This window comes from Triticum urartu, chromosome 6A (genome assembly GCF_056163025.1).
Source record: "Triticum urartu cultivar PI428250 chromosome 6A, HENAU_Tu73, whole genome shotgun sequence".
In the NCBI taxonomy this organism is placed as follows: Eukaryota; Viridiplantae; Streptophyta; class Magnoliopsida; order Poales; family Poaceae; genus Triticum; species Triticum urartu.
This window is the reverse complement of record NC_141878.1, coordinates 463,682,221-463,701,065: the sequence shown is the minus strand read 5'-3', so window position 1 is coordinate 463,701,065 and position 18,845 is coordinate 463,682,221. Positions and strand designations below refer to the sequence as shown.

The window sequence follows — 18,845 nt, the reverse complement described above, 5'->3', positions numbered from 1 at the left end:
TATATATAATTCTTTACCTCCGGACCATTCCGGAACTCCTCGTGACGTCCGGGATCTCATCCGGGACTCCGAACAACTTTCGGATTACCGCATACTAATATCTCTATAACCCTAGCGTCACCGAACCTTAAGTGTGTAGACCCTACGGGTTCGGGAAGCATGCAGACATGACCGAGACGTTCTCCGGTCAATAACCAACAGCGGGATCTGGATACCCATGTTGGCTCCCACATGTTCCACGATGATCTCATCGGATGAACCACGATGTCAAGGACTTAATCAATCCCGTATACAATTCCCTTTGTCTAGCGGTATTGTACTTGCCCGAGATTCGATCGTCGGTATCCCTATACCTTGTTCAATCTCGTTACCGGCAAGTCTCTTTACTCGTTCCGTAACACATCATCCCGTGATCAACTCCTTGATCACATTGTGCACATTATGATGATGTCCTACCGAGTGGGCCCAGAGATACCTCTCCGTTTACACGGAGTGACAAATCCCAGTCTCGATTCGTGCCAACCCAACAGACACTTTCAGAGATACCTGTAGTGCACCTTTATAGTCACCCAGTTACATTGTGACGTTTGGTACACCCAAAGCATTCCTACGGTATCCGGGAGTTGCACAATCTCATGGTCTAAGGAAATGATACTTGACATTAGAAAAGCTTTAGCATACGAACTACACGATCTTTGTGCTAGGCTTAGGATTGGGTCTTGTCCATCACATCATTCTCCTAATGATGTGATCCCGTTATCAATGACATCCAATGTCCATGGTCAGGAAACCGTAACCATCTATTGATCAACGAGCTAGTCAACTAGAGGCTTACTAGGGACATGGTGTTGTCTATGTATCCACACATGTATCTGAGTTTCCTATCAATACAATTATAGCATGGATAATAAACGATTATCATGAACAAGGAAATATAATAATAACTAATTTACTATTGCCTCTAGGGCATATTTCCAACAGTCTCCCACTTGCACTAGAGTCAATAATCTAGTTCACATCGCCATGTGATTAACACTCACAGGTCACATCGCCATGTGACAAACATCCAAAGAGTTTACTAGTGTCACTAAACTAGTTCACATCATCATGTGATTAAGACTCAATGAGTTCTGGGTTTGATCATGTTGCTTGTGAGAGAGGTTTTAGTCAACGGGTCTGAACCTTTCAGATCCGTGTGTGCTTTACAAATCTCTATGTCATCTCCTAGATGTAGCTACCACGTTCTATTTGGAGCTATTCCAAATAACTGTTCTACTTGGATCTATTCTAAATTGTTGCTCCATTATACGTATCCGACATCTCTACTCAGAGCTATCCGGATAGGTGTTAAGCTTGCATTGACGTAACTCTTTACGTCGAACTCTTTATCACCTCCATAATCGAGAAAATTCCTTAGTCCACTAGTTACTAAGGATAACTTTGACCGCTGTCCTGTGATCCATTCTTGGATCACACTTGTACCCCTTGACTGACTCATGGCAAGGCACACTTCAGGTGCGGTACACAGCATAGCATACTGTAGAGCCTATGTCTTCAGCATAGGGACGACCTTCGTCCTTTCTCTCTATTCTGCCGTGGTCGAGCTTTAAGTCTTAACTTCATACCTTACAACTCAGAAAAGAACTCCTTCTTTGACTGATCCATCTTGAACACCTTCAAGATCATGTCAAGGTATGTGCTCATTTGAAAGTACTTTTAAGCGTTTTGATCTATCCTTATAGATCTTGATGCTCAATGTTCAAGTAGCTTAATCCAGGCTTTCCATTGAAAACACTTTCCAAATAACCCTATATGCTTTCCAGAAATTCTACGTCATTTCTGATCAACAATATGTCAACAACATATACTTATCAGAAATTCTATAGTGCTCCCACTCACTTCTTTGGAAATACAAGTTTCTCATAAACTTTGTATAAACCCAAAATCTTTGATCATCATCAAAGCATACATTCCAACTCCGAGATGCTTACTCCAGTCCTTAGAAGGATTGCTGGAGCTTTGCATACTTATTAGCATCTTTCAGGATTGACAAAAACCTTCCGGTTGTATCATATACAACCTTTCCTCAAGAAAATCGTCGAGGAAACAATGTTTTGACATCCTATCTGCAAGATTTCATAAATAATGCAGTAATCGCTAATATAATTCCAACAGACTCTTAGCATCGCTACGAGTGAGAAAGTCTCATCGTAGTCAACTCCTTGAACTTGTCGGAAAACATCTTAACGACAAGTCGAGCTTTCTTAATGGTGACATTTACCATCATTGTCCGTCTTCCTTTTAAACCCATCTGTACTCAACAGCCTTACGACCATCAAGTAGTTCTTCCAAAGTCTACACTTTGTTTTATATATGGATCCTCTCTCGGATTATATGGCCTCGAGCCATTTATCGGAATCCAGGCCCACCATCGCTTCTCCATAGCTCGTAGGTTCATTGTTGTCTAGAAACATGACTTCCAAGACAGGATTACGTACCACTCTGAAGTAGTACGCATCCTTGTCATCCCACGAGGTTTGGTAGTGACTTGATCCAAAGTTTCATGATCACTATCATAAGCTTCCACTTCAATTGGTGTAGGTGCCACAGGAACAACTTCCTGTGCCCTGCCACACACTAGTTGAAGAGACGGTTTAATAACCTTATCAAGTCTCCACCATCCTCCCACTCAATTCTTTCGAGAGAAACTTTTCCTCGAGAAAGGACCCGATTCCAGAAACAATCCCTTATTGCTTTCGGATCTGAGACAGGAGGTATACCCAACTATTTTGGGTGTCCTATGAAGATGCATTTATTCGCTTTGGGTTCGAGCTTATCAACCTGAAACTTTTTCACATAAGCGTCGCAGCCCCAAACTTTTAAGAAATGACAGCTTAGGTTTCTCTAAACCATAGTTCATACGGTGTCATCTCGTCGGAATTACGTGGTGCCCTATTTAAAGTGAATGTGGTTGTCTCTAATGCCTAACCCATAAACTATCATGGTAATTCGATAAGAGACATCATGGTATGCATCATATCCAAATAGGGTGCAGTTATGATGTTCGGACACACCATGACACTATGGTGTTCCAGGCTGTATTAGTTGTGAAACAATTTCCACAATGTCTTAATTCTGTGCCAAACTCATAATTCAGATATTCATCTCTATGATCATATCATAGATCTTTTATCCTCTTGTCACGACGATCTTTCAACTTCACCCTGAAATTACTTGAACCTTTCAATAATTCAGACTCGTGATTCATCAAGTAACTATACTCAACATCTACTCAAATCATCTGTGAAGTAAGAACATAATGATATCCACTACATGCCTCGGCACTCATTGGACTGCACACATCAAAATGTATTACTTCCAACAAGTTGCTTTCTAGTTCCATTTTACTGAAAACGAGGCTTCCAGTCATCTTGCCCATGTGGTATGATTTGCATGTCTCAAGTGATTCAAAATCAAGTGAGTCCAAACGGTCCATTTGCATGGAGTTTCTTCATGCATATACACCAATAGACATGGTTCGCATGTCTCAAACCTTTCAAAAACGAGTGAGCCCAAAGATCCATCAACATGGAGCTTCTTCATGCGTTTTATACCGATATGACTTACGTGGTAGTGCCACAAGTAGGTGGTACTATCATTACTATCTTTTGGCATGAACATGTGTATCACTACGATCGAGATTCAATAAACCATTCATTTTAGGTGCAAGACCATTGAAGGTATTATTCAAATAAACAGAGTAACCGTTATTCTCCTTAAATGAATAACCGTATTGCGATAGACATAATCCAATCATGTCTATGCTCAACGCAAACACCAAACTCGACGGTAGAGGGAGCGTGCGATGCTTGATCATATCAACATTGGAAACACTTCCAACACATATCGTCAGCTCACCTTTAGCTAGTCTCCGTTTATTCCGTAGCTTTTATTTCGAGTTACTAACACTTAGCAACCGAACCAGTATCTAATACCCTGGTGCTACTAGGAGTACTAGTAAAGTACACATCAACACAATGTATATCCAATATACTACTATCGACTTTGCCAGCCTTCTCATCTACCAAGTATCTAGGGTAATTCTGCTCCAGTGGCTGTTCCCCTTATTACAGAAGCACTCAGTCTCGGGTTTGGGTTCAACCTTGGGTTTCTTCACTAGAGCAGCAGCTGAATTGCCATTTCATGAAGTGTCCCTTTTGCCCTTGCCCTCCTTGAAACTAGTGGTTTCACAAACCATCAACAATTGATGCTCCTTCTTGATTTCTACTTTTGTGGTGTCAAACATCGCGAATATCTCAAGGATCATCATATATGTCCCTGATATATTATAGTTCATCACGAAGCTCTAGCAGCTTGGTGGTAATGACTTCAGAGAAACATCACTATCTCATCTGGAAGATCAACTCCCACTCGATTCAAATGATTGTTGTACTCAGACAATCTGAGCACAAGCTCAACAATTGAGCTTTTCTCCTTAGTTTGCAGGCTAAGAAAATCGTCGGAGGTCTTATACCTTTTGACGTGGGCACGAGCCTGAAATCCCAATTTCAGCCCTCAAAACATCTCATATGTTTTGCGACGTTTCAAAACCGTCTTCGGTGCCTCAATTCTAAACCGTTTAACTAAACTATCACGTAGTTATCAAAATGTGTATGTCAGATGTTCGCAACATCCACAGACGACGTTCGAGGTTCAGCACACTGAGCGGTGCATTAAGGACATAAGCCTTCTATGAAGCAATGAGGACAATCCTCAGTTTACGGACCTAGTCCGCATAATTGCTACTATCAACTTTCAACTAAATTTTCTCTAGGAACATATCTAAACAGTAGAACAGAAACGTGAGCCACGACATAATTTGCGAAGACCTTTTGACTATCTTCAGGATAATTAAGTTCATCTTATGAACTCCCACTCAGATAGACATCCCTCTAGTCATCTAAGTGATTACATGATCCGAGTCAACTAGGCCGTGTCCGATCATCACGTGAGATGGACTAGTCATCATCGATGAACATCTTCATGTTGATCGTATCTACCATACGACTCATGCTCGACCTTTCGGTCTTCTGTGTTCCGAGGCCATGTCTATGCACATGCTAGGCTTGTCAAGTTAACCATAAGTGTTTTGCATGTGTAAAACTGTCTTACACCCGTTGTATGTGAACGTAAGGATCTATCACACCCGATCATCATGTGGTGCTTCGAAATGACGAACTGTAGCAACGGTGCACAGTTAGGGGAGAACACTTCTTGAAATTTTAATGAGGGATCATCTTATTTACTACCGTCGTTCTAAGCAAATAAGATGTATAAACATGATAAACATCACATGCAATCAAATAATAGTGACATGATATGGCCAATATCATATAGCTCCTTTGATCTCCATCTTGGGGCTCCATGATCATCTATTACAAGAACATGATCAATCTCATACATCACATATATCATTCATCACATCCTTTTGGCTATATCACATCACATAGCATACCCTGCAAAAACAAGTTAGACGTCCTCTAATTGTTGTTTGCATGTTTTACGTGGCTGCTATGGGTTTCTAGCAAGAACGTTTCTTACCTACGCAAAACCACAACGTGATATGCCAATTGCTATTTACCCTTCATAAGGACCCTTTTCATCGAATCCGATCCGACTAAAGTGGGAGAGACAGACACCCGCTAGCCACCTTATGCAACTAGTGCATGTCAGTCGGTGGAACCAGTCTCACGTAAGAGTACGTGTAAGGTCGGTCCGGGCCGCTTCATCCCACGATGCCGCCGAATCAAGATAAGACTAGTAACGGCAAGCATATTGAACAAAATCAACGCCCACAACTACTTTGTGTTCTACTCGTGCATAGAAACTACGCATAGACCTAGCTCTGATACCACTATTGGGGAACGTAGCATAAATTCAAAATTTTCCTACGTGTCACCAAGATCTATCTATGGAGTCATCTAGCAACGAGGGAGGAGTGGATCTACATACCCATGTAGATCGCGCGCGGAAGCGTTCAAGAGAACGGGGTTGATGGAGTCGTACTCGTCGTGATCCAAATCACCGATGATCCTAGCGCCGAACGGACGGCACCTCCGTGTTCAACACACGTACGGAGCGGAGACGTCTCCCACGCCTTGATCCAGCAAGGAAGAGGGAGAGGTTGATGGAGATCCAACAGCACGACGGCGTGGTGGAAGTAGCGGGATTCCAACAGGGCTTCGCTAAGCGCTGCGGGAGGAGGGAGATGTGTCACGGGAGGGAGAGGGAGGCGCCAGGCCTTAGGTATGGTTGCTCCTCCTTTTCCCCACTATATATAGGGCCAAGGGAGAGGGGGGAGGCGCAGCCCTTGCCCCTTCCTCCAAGGAAGGGTGCGGCCAAGGGGGGGAGGAGTCCATCCTCCCCAAGGCACCTCGGAGGTGCCTTCCCCTTTTAGGACTCTCCCCTTTTTTCTCTCTCTTGGCGCATGGGCCTCTTGGGGCTGGTGCCCTTGGCCCATATAGGCCAAGGAACACCCCCTACAGCCTATGTGCCCCCCCGGGGCAGGTGGCCCCACCCGGTGGACCCCCGGGACCCTTCCGGTGGTCCCGGTACAATACCGGTGACCCCGAAACTTGTCCCGATGGCCGAAATAGCACTTCCTATATATAATTCTTTACCTCCGGACCATTCCGGAACTCCTCGTGACGTCCGGGATCTCATCCGGGACTCCGAACAACTTTCGGATTACCGCATACTAATATCTCTATAACCCTAGCGTCACCGAACCTTAAGTGTGTAGACCCTACGGGTTCGGGAAGCATGCAGACATGACCGAGACGTTCTCCGGTCAATAACCAACAGCGGGATCTGGATACCCATGTTGGCTCCCACATGTTCCACGATGATCTCATCGGATGAACCACGATGTCAAGGACTTAATCAATCCCGTATACAATTCCCTTTGTCTAGCGGTATTGTACTTGCCCGAGATTCGATCGTCGGTATCCCTATACCTTGTTCAATCTCGTTACCGGCAAGTCTCTTTACTCGTTCCGTAACACATCATCCCGTGATCAACTCCTTGATCACATTGTGCACATTATGATGATGTCCTACCGAGTGGGCCCAGAGATACCTCTCCGTTTACACGGAGTGACAAATCCCAGTCTCGATTCGTGCCAACCCAACAGACACTTTCAGAGATACCTGTAGTGCACCTTTATAGTCACCCAGTTACGTTGTGACGTTTGGTACACCCAAAGCATTCCTACGGTATCCGGGAGTTGCACAATCTCATGGTCTAAGGAAATGATACTTGACATTAGAAAAGCTTTAGCATACGAACTACACGATCTTTGTGCTAGGCTTAGGATTGGGTCTTGTCAATCACATCATTCTCCTAATGATGTGATCCCGTTATCAATGACATCCAATGTCCATGGTCAGGAAACCGTAACCATCTATTGATCAACGAGCTAGTCAACTAGAGGCTTACTAGGGACATGGTGTTGTCTATGTATCCACACATGTATCTGAGTCTCCTATCAATACAATTATAGCATGGATAATAAACGATTATCATGAACAAGGAAATATAATAATAACTAATTTATTATTGCCTCTAGTGCATATTTCCAACATGTGGCACCTGGTGGAGAACTTCCATTCTGCTCCTGGACTGGCCACGGCTGCCATGCATGCCACCTCTATCATCTCCTGGTGGAATGATGTAATCTGCCCCCTTGGCAAGAAGACCACTAACACGGCCATTTACACATGCTGGAATATCTGGAAGGAACGAAACAGACGCGTATTCGAGCATAAGACTCTTGCTGAGCAGGGTGTGCTTCTCCTCATCAACCAGGAAATTCTTCAACCTATGCTTTCATCTCACTGGCTTAGTGATGTTGAGAACCAGCCAGAACCTAAGCCAGACTAGACTTTCTACTCTTAATTGTAACGTTGTGTTGTAAGAACTATTTGTTTTACTTTTCTCCTGCTTAATATATAGGCAGTGACCTGCCAGTTCCTCAAAAAAATACCATGACGAGCTTGAAGCACTCCGAATACTCTCTCCACATCCTTCCTAACTGTTTCTTGCATTGTTGCAAAGTGGCATGGTTTGTTGCCATGGGGATCGGATATGGTCTTCACGAATGTCCCCCACTTGGAATAAATATCATCGACAAGGTTGCACCCCATGTTATAGTTGTGCCCAAGGCGGCAAGAATGGCGGGGAGGAGTTTTGTGCTGGTGGTGGTAGCGTTGTGGGGTCAGGACGACTATGGAGCTAGGGGAGGGCCGGGGCAGACAAGCGGGGAGAAGGAGGGGAAGAGGGCAGGTCCGGCTAGGCCGGGGGTGATTTGATGAAATTTGTGGTGGTTCCCTTCTATCTAGTCCGTGGGTGCGCCTGGGCCCCATATTCGTCCCAGATATGGATTGTATATGATTGGTGTCAGTTTGCTCGGACGACCAATTTGATGGGGTCATATGGGTCACGATTTCTTGACCGATCAGTAACCGGGTCATCCGCGAAGACATATAAAGAAAATATAAGGGTGCGACTGTAGATGCTCTAACCTCAAACTTTGGTGACACCTCTCACTGTCCATGACACGTTTTCTTCTTTTGCAAGAAAATCCATGGCTCGGCTTTAGTTAGTACTTTTACTATACTTTTCCACCCACGCATCATGCATGGGAATATGTTTAATCTTAGGGGCCACGTTGGGCGTGTTGACTCAAGTTGTTAATACGACAGTAGTGTGCGCCATGACTTGACGCACCAACTATGGAAACGGTTCCGGCAGGACGCGCCACATTCATGCGGTGTTTGTATCTTTGTATACCAATCCGCTGATGCAAGACCAGACAGTGGATACATCTCACATGTAATGGAAATTAAACCAACTGAGGGTGTAACATTTTCGAAACGCAGGGAAAGTACTACTTGTGCATCTTTGGACTGTACATCTGTTTTTGACTGTAAACGATATAAATTCAATCGATATGTGGACTCTGTTCATAGCTTTGGTCAACACAATTCCGTTGGCAAACACTTGTGGCGGGTTGTCGTTCTTGGACGCTTGGATCAGTTGATAGAGTATGCCTGATGAAGTTGTTGTGTACAGGCAAACTGATAGAGAGAGGACAGGAGCAAGCTTTATGGACAGGCATACAAAACATAACAAAATGTCGTTAGATGACTACATGTTAGGTAATGACCTCACTAGTGATGATTTGGACCCCCGAATCAAGATCAAGATGGGTGAGAATGAGATCTGCCGATCAAACAACATATACAACTAAACACGTTCGCCATGCAGAATTTTGTAATTCATGTGATGGAAGTGTGACCATTTTTTTTTTGTCAAACACCGTGACCATACCTACCGCGCTGCATGCAAGTCCAAAATTGAGAACACACATTTTTCGGTTACGATATCTATAAGATGAGGGGAAGTGCTTGTATCTTTGTCTTTCGATGTTGACCGAAAGTGCTCTTCTCAGCTCGAGCTCATATGAGCTCAATATGAACAGTAAAATTTAAAAAAACTGATTTTTTTACAGATATTTTGAATGCTTACAAAGTTTCATCATAAAATGACATTTGAGGAAGTTATGGCAAAAGAGACAAAACTAGAACTCCAAACTGCTTTTGAAAATAACATTTTTAGAGTATCGTTTTTTTCTTTTGCCACATCTTTCATGTACTCCCTTCGTCCCAAATTAAGTGACTCAACTCTTTACTAACTTTGCACTAAAATTAGTATAAAATTGAGTTACTTATTTTGGGATGGAGGGAGTATGTCATTCCATGATGAACGGAATTGTGTTGTCCTTTGCGGATGGCTTGCTCAGTTGATAGTATACAGTACCTATTGCAGGAGTAGCCTAGAGGTAAACACATAGAGAGAATAAAGGAACAAGCACTATGGGCGGGCATGAAAATTATAACAAAATGACATTATACTAAAGTTGTGTCAGTTAATTTGGATCAGAGAAAGTACTACTACATGTTAAGGCAATGACCTCATTGATGATGATCTGGACCACATGAATCAAGATTGAGATGGGTTGTAAGACTAAGATGTATCGATCAAACAATGTATATATAACAAAACACGTTCACCATACAGCAATATTTTATTCATGGGATGAAACTGGGACCATACATCGACGCGTTGCATGCAAGTCCAAGAATGAGAACGATCTTCTTTGGTTGCTGGCTGGGCACGACATTTATGACTATAATCATGTGCACGGAATTTGTTAATTTAACACATTAGCTATGAGATTAATTGGTTCCAGTTTGCATATGACCGCTTCATCAAAATGAGTTTGCATAGAGTGTTTGTTTTTTTATTGAGAAACTTGCACAAACACACAACTTTTGGGGCTGAGGCAACACAAAACCACAACTCTAGAGGATTTTGCTAAAATTACAACTCTAGGACAAACCGGTAACAAAAACATCAAATCTACCGAACACAAATATAATGAGTGGGCCTCACTAGTCATAGACACAAAGTGGTGGAGAGCTAATTTTTAGCCCAAGCTCACGCCGGATGTCCGCTAGAGCTGAGCCAAACCGAGCTCCAAATAAACTTGCATACATGTTTTAGCTTATAAAAACTATATCAAAATTGTAAAATGGCTGGGCTAAATAGGCTGAAGTTTTCCAGATTTGATGGCTGGGCTAAATGCCGTTGCAATAGTCGGTTAACATGGTACCGATATCAAACTAAAAATCATTAGACTCACATGGCATAATTCTTATTAACTGCCTAATTGGATGATTTTTTAGATTTTCTTTGTTAAATGTTAGTAGTACGGTTGTAATTTTTTTGGTTAAAATCCTCTTTTTTTGGTTTTGTGCTATCTCAGTCTCAAATATTGTGTATTTGTGAAAATTCCCTTTTTTAGGCAAAACATTTATTTGCTAACCGAGCGTGTGTTCGTGAACCACAATTGCTCACATGGTCCAATTTGAAGTGCTTGGGCTCCTAACTATAAAGATGTTCGTGTGGCTGGTGACATGAAGAATGCTATGTTAGACAACCCATCACCTTGCTAAGCACGACCTTCCCCGTAATATTCCATGTATTTCCTGTCAGGCTTCCGCCTAGACCATCGATCATTTAATTTCGCCTCTATTTTTCTCTTCTGATTCCTATTTTTGGTTTTTTTTTCTTTAGTTACAGCAAATATAAGTATCTGATCTTTGGATCGGGCGGTGGCGGCGCACCGGTGTCGTATCCTTCCTGAAGGCACCGTCTTGGAGCCCACGGTTCGTCGTATGCGGCTTCGTCTCTTCGTGATAGTGCTAGGGGTGGTGATAGGCGGGAACCCGTTGAACGAGTTCATGCCCGAGGGTGGTCCGATCTTCACGTCGTAGGATCGAATCGGGAGGGATAACTAGTTTTATACCTGCCAAGGTTGGATGCAACCCGTACGTTGGGGATGGCTGACCGAAGCTACAAGAACTCCAACCCGTTGTCCGAACAATCACAGAACCACAAACCGGGACTAATCCACACAAAACGGCCGGAACCGTAGAGCACGAACTAGGGGGAACCAGAGGCTCCTTCTCGCAAATCCGAATGAACTCACAAGAGCAAAGGTAGCAAGATCTCTCGGATCTCTCTAGCAGTCTTGCTGCATAAGCTTGTAGCTGAATGGTTTGACAAAAGGTTCTCTAGAGGATGGGGGAGATGGGATTTTATAGCAGGGACAACCCCCAATAGCTAGGTGTGAAAATGGTTTCAAAAGTAAGCAGGTTTGCATGACTTCCTTTGGTGAATAAGCAGTCAACTTTGGGAGTTGTTGCAGAACTCCTCGGAAATTCGCGAAGTCTTAACAACCTGGACACCTTCCACGAGAATGACTAGAACTTTTGACTCACAACTCCAAATGATGTGAGGTTTTTTGCATTGGAAAGATAATTTGATGTAGCTTCTGTTGATGTACCCCTATGGCCCCGTATCTCCATCATATGGGTGTGCCACACCAAAACATCAGAGGTAAAAACTGACAGCATCAACTTCACTTGAAACTTGTTTTCTCCAAACTTGTTCCTCCAAAGCGGTTGCTTTAAGAGCTCATAGGTTGTTGGATTGCTTCCATGTTATACCTAAGTTCAACCAATAACAATGGAGATGAAAGCATAGTTGTGTCATCAAGGTTACAAGGTAAACTTAAGTTAGCGTTCACCTGGTCACTTATTTGTTTGGCGCGACTTCTTGTGATTGGACCTATAATTGTTGGAGACTTGTCGATGGTTGTGGTGTCCTCATCATCCTGCCCCTCTTGAAGAGGAGTCATCCTCGACTCTGATGGTCCAAAGTATGGAGAGAGGTCGGACACATTGAAAGTTGGACTAACACCATAATCCATCGGAAGGTCAATCTTGTAGGCATTGTCATTGATCTTCGCAAGAACTTTGAATGGACCATCTCCACGTGGCTGCAACTTGCATTTGCGTTGATCTGGGAAACGATCCTTCCGCAGGTGTACCCACACAAGATCACCTTCAAATAACACCTTCTTTCTTCCCTTGTTTGCTCGTTTTGCATATTTTTCAGTCACCTTCTCAATATTTTCCTTGGTCTTCTCATGAATTTTCTTCATGAAGTCAGCACGCTTACTTGCATCAAGATTGGTTCGCTCCTGCAATGGTAAAGGCAAAAGATCTATGGGAGCAGCAGGTTTGAACCCATAAACAATTTCAAAAGGACAAAAATTAGTGGTCGAATGTACTGCCCTGTTGTATGCAAACTCCATGTGGGGGAGACATTCTTCTCACATCTTCAAATTTTTCTTTAAAACTGCTCTCAGCATCATGGATAGCATGCGGTTGACAACTTCAGTTTGTCCATCCGTTTGTGGGTGACATGTAGTGGAAAAGATAAGCTTTGTCCCTAGCTTTGCCCACAATATTTTCCAAAAATAGCTCAGAAACATGGTGTCACGATCTGAAACAATAGTGCGTGGTACTCCATGTAGCCGCACGATTTCCCTGGAAAAACAAATCAGCAATGTGTGAAGCATCATCGCTCTTATGACACGGGATAAAATGAGCCATCTTGCTAAACCTATCAACCACCACAAAAACTAAATCACTCCCCCTCTTAGTGCGTGGTAATCCAAGAACAAAATCCATAGAAATATCTTCCCAAGGTGTACTAGGAATGGATAAGGGCGAATAAAGTCCATGAGGGTTTAAACGTGACTTAGCTTTGCGGCAAATCTCACAACGTAGTATATAGCGCTCAACATCACGCCTCATCCTTGGCCAAAAGAAATGGTCAATCAACACACTCTCAGTTTTCTTTGCTCCAAAATGTCCCATGAGACCACCAGCATGAGCCTCCTGCAAAAGCAACAAACGAACATTGCAATCTGGGATGCACAATTTGTTAGCTCGAAACAAGAATCGATCATGCAAGTGAAACTTTTCCCAACTTTTCCCCTCACTACACTTTGAGTGTGGTTCAGCAAAATATGGGTCATTGGCATACAATTCTTTGATGCTTTGCAGCCCAAGAATTTTAGTATCAAGTTGTGAGAGTAAAATATGGCGTCTAGACAAAGCATCGGCAACAACATTATCTTTTCCTTTCTTGTACTTGACAATATAGGGAAAAGATTCTATGAATTCACTCCATTTTACATGTCTACGGTTCAGTTTTTGTTGACCCCTAAGGTGCTTTAAAGATTCATGGTCGGAATGTATCAAAAATTCTTTAGGCCACAAATAATGTTGCCATGTTTCTAAAGATCTCACAAGTGCATATAATTCTTTGTCATAAACTGAATAATTTAGAGTTGGACCACTTAGCTTCTCACTAAAATATGCAATAGGCCTACCTTCTTGCATTAGTACGCCTCCAATACCCACACCACTTGCATCACATTCAATCTCAAAAGTCTTACCAAAGTTGGGTAGTGCAAGCAATGGTGTAGATGTCAATTTTTTTTTCAGCTCTTGGAAGGCCTTCTCTTGTGCATTTGCCCACTTGAAGGGAACATCTTTCTTGGTTAGCTCATTCATTGGGACAGCAATGGTGCTGAAGTCCTTCACAAACATACGGTAGAAACCAGCAAGGCCAAGAAAGCTTCGTACTTGGCTTACATTTTGTGGAGGCATCCACTCACGGATGGCCTTGACCTTCTCCTCATCTACCTCCACACCTTGACCTGAAACAACAAAGCCAAGAAACACAACTTTTTCTATGCAAAATGTGCACTTCTCCTTGTTAGCATATAATTTCTCCTCTCTTAGAACAGCAAGCACACACCGAATGTGTTCAACATGTTCATCCAAAGTTTTGCTATAAATCAGGATGTCATCAAAGTAAACAACCACAAACTTGCCAATGAATATTCTAAGCACATGATTCATCAATCTCATGAAGGTACTAGGTGCGTTTGTCAATCCAAATGGCATAACTAACCACTCATACAAACCAGATTTTGTTTTGAAAGCAGTTTTCCATTCATCACCCTCTCTCATTCTTATTTGGTGGTAGCCACTTAGCAAGTCAATTTTAGAAAAGATGGTGGCACCACTAAGTTCATCAAGCATATCATCAAGCCTAGGTATTGGGTGCCTATACCTCACGGTGATGTTGTTAATAGGCCTACAATCACAACACATTCGGGAAGATCCATCTTTCTTTGGTACTAAAAAGAACGGGTACAGCACAAGGGGAGAGACTTTCCCTTACATAATCTTTGTTTAGTAGGCCTTCAACTTGTCGTTGAATCTCCTTGGTTTTCTCCGGGTTTGTGCGGTATGGTGGTCGGTTCGGCAATGGGGCTCCTGGTACCAAATCAATTTGGTGCTCAATGCCTCTTTGTGATGGCAGCCCTGGTGGTATCTCCTCGGGGAACACATCTTCAAACCCCTGCAACATTTCAACAACAACACTAGGAGTAGTGGAGGTTAATTCATTAGTAGAAAGAAAATTGTCCTTGTGCAGAAGTAGAAAGAACACGAAACTGGGTTCTCTAAACTCTCTCATGTCCCTTTTCCTAGCCATCATAACTAATCCCTGTTTTTCCCATGTCTTGGTCAATTTAAGTTGTGGGGTTTTATTTGGCTTTGGATTCTCTCGCTCACTATGTTGGTGGATGTCACTCAAGTGTTTCTCGCTCACTCTCTCTTTCTTTTTCAGATCATCCATCAATATTTATTCGGGTGTCAAAGGAGCAAAGATATGCGCTCTCCCTCGTATTGGAATGATAGACGATTAGTACGGCCGCTGATTTGCACATCATAATCATACAACCAAGGTCTTCCCAACAGCAATTGGCATGCTTGCATTGGCACCACATCACATTCCACTTGATCTCGGTACTTCCCAATGGAAAACTGAATGGTGACAATGTTGCTTACTCGAAGTGTACCACAATCATTGAGCCATTGCATCTTATATGGACTTGGGTGCCTTCTTTGTTTGAGTCCCAACTTCTCTACCAAATCTGAACTTGCAACGTTGTTGCAACTGCCATTGTCAACAATAATTCTGCAACCCTTGTCCTTGATAGTGCCACGAGTGTGAAAAATATTATGTCGCTGCCCTTTCTCTTCTCTAGCTGCATTAACACTAAGCACACGACGATAAACAAAGCAATCTCCCATGTCGGCCTGAATATCACAACCACTCTTCTTGCCCTCTTCATCCTCATGATCACCCAATGCTCCATTGTCTTCATGCTCACTCTCAGATTCCCATTCACCTTGTTCATTCACAAAGAGAACTCTCTTGTTTCGACATTCAGAAGAAATGTGACCATGCCCTTTGCACTTCCAACACTCAATATCTTGGCTTCGAGATGGTGGTACAGCCGTGGGGTTAGAAGTACTTCCAGCAGCAGAAGGAGCACGCTTGTCAACATTCCCTAGGAGACGGTGATGATGCCGATGAAGCCGTTGTTCACCAGGTGGTGGTAGGGTGTTAAGTATGCTGAAACTGAGAACCACCATGAGAGGCACTTGGCTGCGACCTTTGCCATGGTGTGGTGGTGCGGCTATGAGATATCCGTCCATGACCACCCTGCTGTACCTTCCTCTCCGTACGCTTTGCTTGCTCCAAAATATCTTGTAGAGTGTTATAGGGAAACATCTCCACAAAATCTGAAATTTCATTGTTGAGACCATGCAGAAATCTTGCCATCTTTGACTCCTCATCTTCATGAATACGGGCATGAACCAGCAACAATTCCATCTCTTTGTAGTACTCATCCACCGTGCGCGTACCTTGGCTGAGGCACTGCAATCTATTTCGGAGATCTCTTTGATATTGCGAAGGAACAAACCTTCGCCTCATGGCTTGTTTGATCTCTTCCCAAGTGTCAATGTGGTCACGACCTAGTAGGAGCTGATTTTCTTGGAGTTGGTTCCACCAAGTGAGTGCGTAACCAGAAAACTCAACACAAGCAAGGTTGACTCTCTTTGGATCAGCAAGGTTATGGATACGAAAAATCAGATCACACTGCTCTTCCCAATCAAAATATGCATCGGGGTCTTCCTTTCCTGTGAACTTGGGGACGTGCAACTTGATTCTTGCCATGTCATCTCGATCATGACGTTCTGCACGACGCCCATCTTCAGCAGCACGACGGTATGGGACATCATCATAATTATCAAAATCATCTCCATGACCACGAGCAACACGCTCATGAGGGTCATAGTAGTGCCCACGAGGACCATGGCCTCGCCCTCGAAGTTGTCCTCCTCGCTGCCCTCCATGAGTAGCAGCACCACGCCCACGAGCAGCAGCCACATGTCCACCATGGCTGTTGTTATCATCCTCCAATTCACCGTCAACAGCAGCATGCACAGAATTCTCATCGCCAACTTCCTCAAGTGGATCAATAGGGTGTTGTCGGTGTTGAACCCTATCACCACCTGCTAGAGGACGCTCGTGAAGCATCCTTTCCATGGCTTGGAGTAAGTTGTTCTCGAGTCGCTGCAGCTCGACACGTGTGACCGAGGCATCTTCCTCCCCATGGTTTTCTCCATGAACACTCGATCTAGACCCTGCCATGTTAGTAAGGCCAAAAGTGGAATAGGATAATTTTGTGGAATCACACAACCTCACCTCTTACTCACCAAAGTTCTTATGAGTTCACATCAGATTGTGCTTCTCCCGGATGTGTTAAAGCGATTGAAAGACGGGGATCAAAGAACTAGCTTCGGTTTTTGGTGGAGCTCGGTGGGGTAAACAAAAAGGGGCTTGTGTTGAAATCAAGTTGATGCAAACCAAGAAAATATGGGGATAGATCTGCTGCACCTTTGCACCAAGATTGAAAAACACACAACATACAAGCTTCTGAAATTTTTTCTACCAAGCTGAAACTTTTGGATCTTGCACAACACTTTCTTTTTCTCTCTTGACTTTTTTTGCCACTCTCTTTTTTTCTCTTTTTGATTTTTTTGCCACTTTTTTCTCTCTTTTTCCAAAGCACAACAACCAAATCTGAAAACAACTATGAAGATGAACTTGGTGCAGATCTAAAAGATGAAGAACATGCAAGGTATGCAACAACAAGATCTCAGCACCAACAAGGCTTGGATTTATTTTTGATGGGGCTTTGGACTTCTAGGACAGAAAATATAGCATGAAAACAGATCCTAGCGTGTCAACGAAGGCTCTGATGCCAGATGATAGACGGGAACCCGTTGAACGAGTTCACGCCCGAGGGTGGCCCGATCTTCACGTCGTAGGATCGAATCGGGAGGGATAACTAGCTGCAAGCAGCCGGGATAACTAGCTTTATACCTGCCAAGGTTGGATGCAACCCGTACGTTGGGGATGGCTGACCGAAGCTATAAGAACTCCAACCCGTTGTCCAAACAATCGCAGAACCACAAACCGGGACTAATCCACACAAAATGGCCGGAACAGTAGAGCACGAACTAGGGGGAACCAGAGGCTCCTTCTCGCGAATCCGAATGAACTCACAAGAGCAAAGGTAGCAAGATCTCTCGGATCTCTCTAGCAGTCTTGCTGCATAAGTTTGTAGCTGAATGGTTTGACAAAATGTTCTCTAGAGGATGGGGATATGGGGTTTTATAGCAGGGACAACCCCCCTTAGCTAGGTGTGAAAATGGTTTGAAAAGTAAGCATGTTTGCATGGCTTCCTTGGGTGAATAAGCAGTCAACTTTTGGAGTTATTGCAGAGGTCCTCGGAAATTCGTGAAGTCTTAACAGCCTGGACACCTTCCACGAGAATGACTAAAACTTTTGACTCACAACTCCAAATGATGTGAGGTTTTTTGCATTGAAAAGATAATTTGATGTAGCTTCTGGTGATGTACCACTATGGCCCTGTCTCTCCATCATATGGGTGTACCACACCAAAACATTAGAGGTAAAAACTGACAGCATCACCTTCACTTGAAACTTGTTCCTCCAAAGCGGTTGCTTCAAGAGCTCATAGGTTGTTGGATTGCTTCCATGTTATACCTAAGTTCAACCAACAACAATGAAGATGAAAGCATAGTTGTGTCATCAAGGTTACAAGGTAAACTTAAGTTAGCGTTCACCTGGTCACTTATTTGTTTGGCGCGACTTCTTGTGATTGGACCTATAATTGTTGGAGACTTGTCGATGGTTGTGGTGTCCTCATCAGGTGGTGTTGCTGCGCTCAGCGCCTATGTATCCTGCCTTGGATGTGTGCGTGTGTTGTGGTGGCGTGCGTTTGTATCGGATGATGATGATCTTTGCTTTATATATAAAGCGGGGCGGAAGCCTTCTTCGGTACAACAAATATAAGTTTTGCCAAATGGTCGAATATTTTTTAGAACTACATAAACATTTTTTTAAAGAAATG

The 18,845-nt window shown here is 43.4% G+C and overlaps 1 protein-coding gene across 1 annotated transcript; it reads right to left on the bottom strand.

Moving 5' to 3' along the window:
• Positions 1 to 12,095: 12,095 nt before the first annotated feature.
• On the bottom strand, positions 12,096 to 17,056 carry LOC147965716 (uncharacterized). Its single transcript, XM_087530571.1, has 7 exons — positions 16,003 to 17,056; positions 15,403 to 15,908; positions 14,857 to 14,911; positions 13,872 to 14,201; positions 13,523 to 13,652; positions 13,323 to 13,374; positions 12,096 to 12,671 (listed from the first exon to the last, which is right to left on the bottom strand). Exons 1-7 carry the CDS (start codon positions 17,054 to 17,056, stop codon positions 12,096 to 12,098), a joined length of 2,703 nt encoding a protein of 900 aa, XP_087386697.1.
• Between the last annotated feature and the right edge of the window lie 1,789 nt (positions 17,057 to 18,845).

Bases quoted from the DNA above. Each gene is read 5' to 3' on its own strand.
- LOC147965716 (XM_087530571.1), bottom strand. From the start codon at position 17,056: ATGGCAGGGTCTAGATCGAGTGTTCATGGAGAAAACCATGGGGAGGAA. The intron at 14,912-15,402 runs GTAAGCAACATT...GAAATGTTGCAG, and splicing joins ATGATTGTGGTACACTTCGA to GGGTTTGAAGATGTGTTCCC. The intron at 12,672-13,322 runs GTGTGTTGATTG...TTACCATTGCAG, and splicing joins TGGAGCAAAGAAAACTGAGA to GAGCGAACCAATCTTGATGC.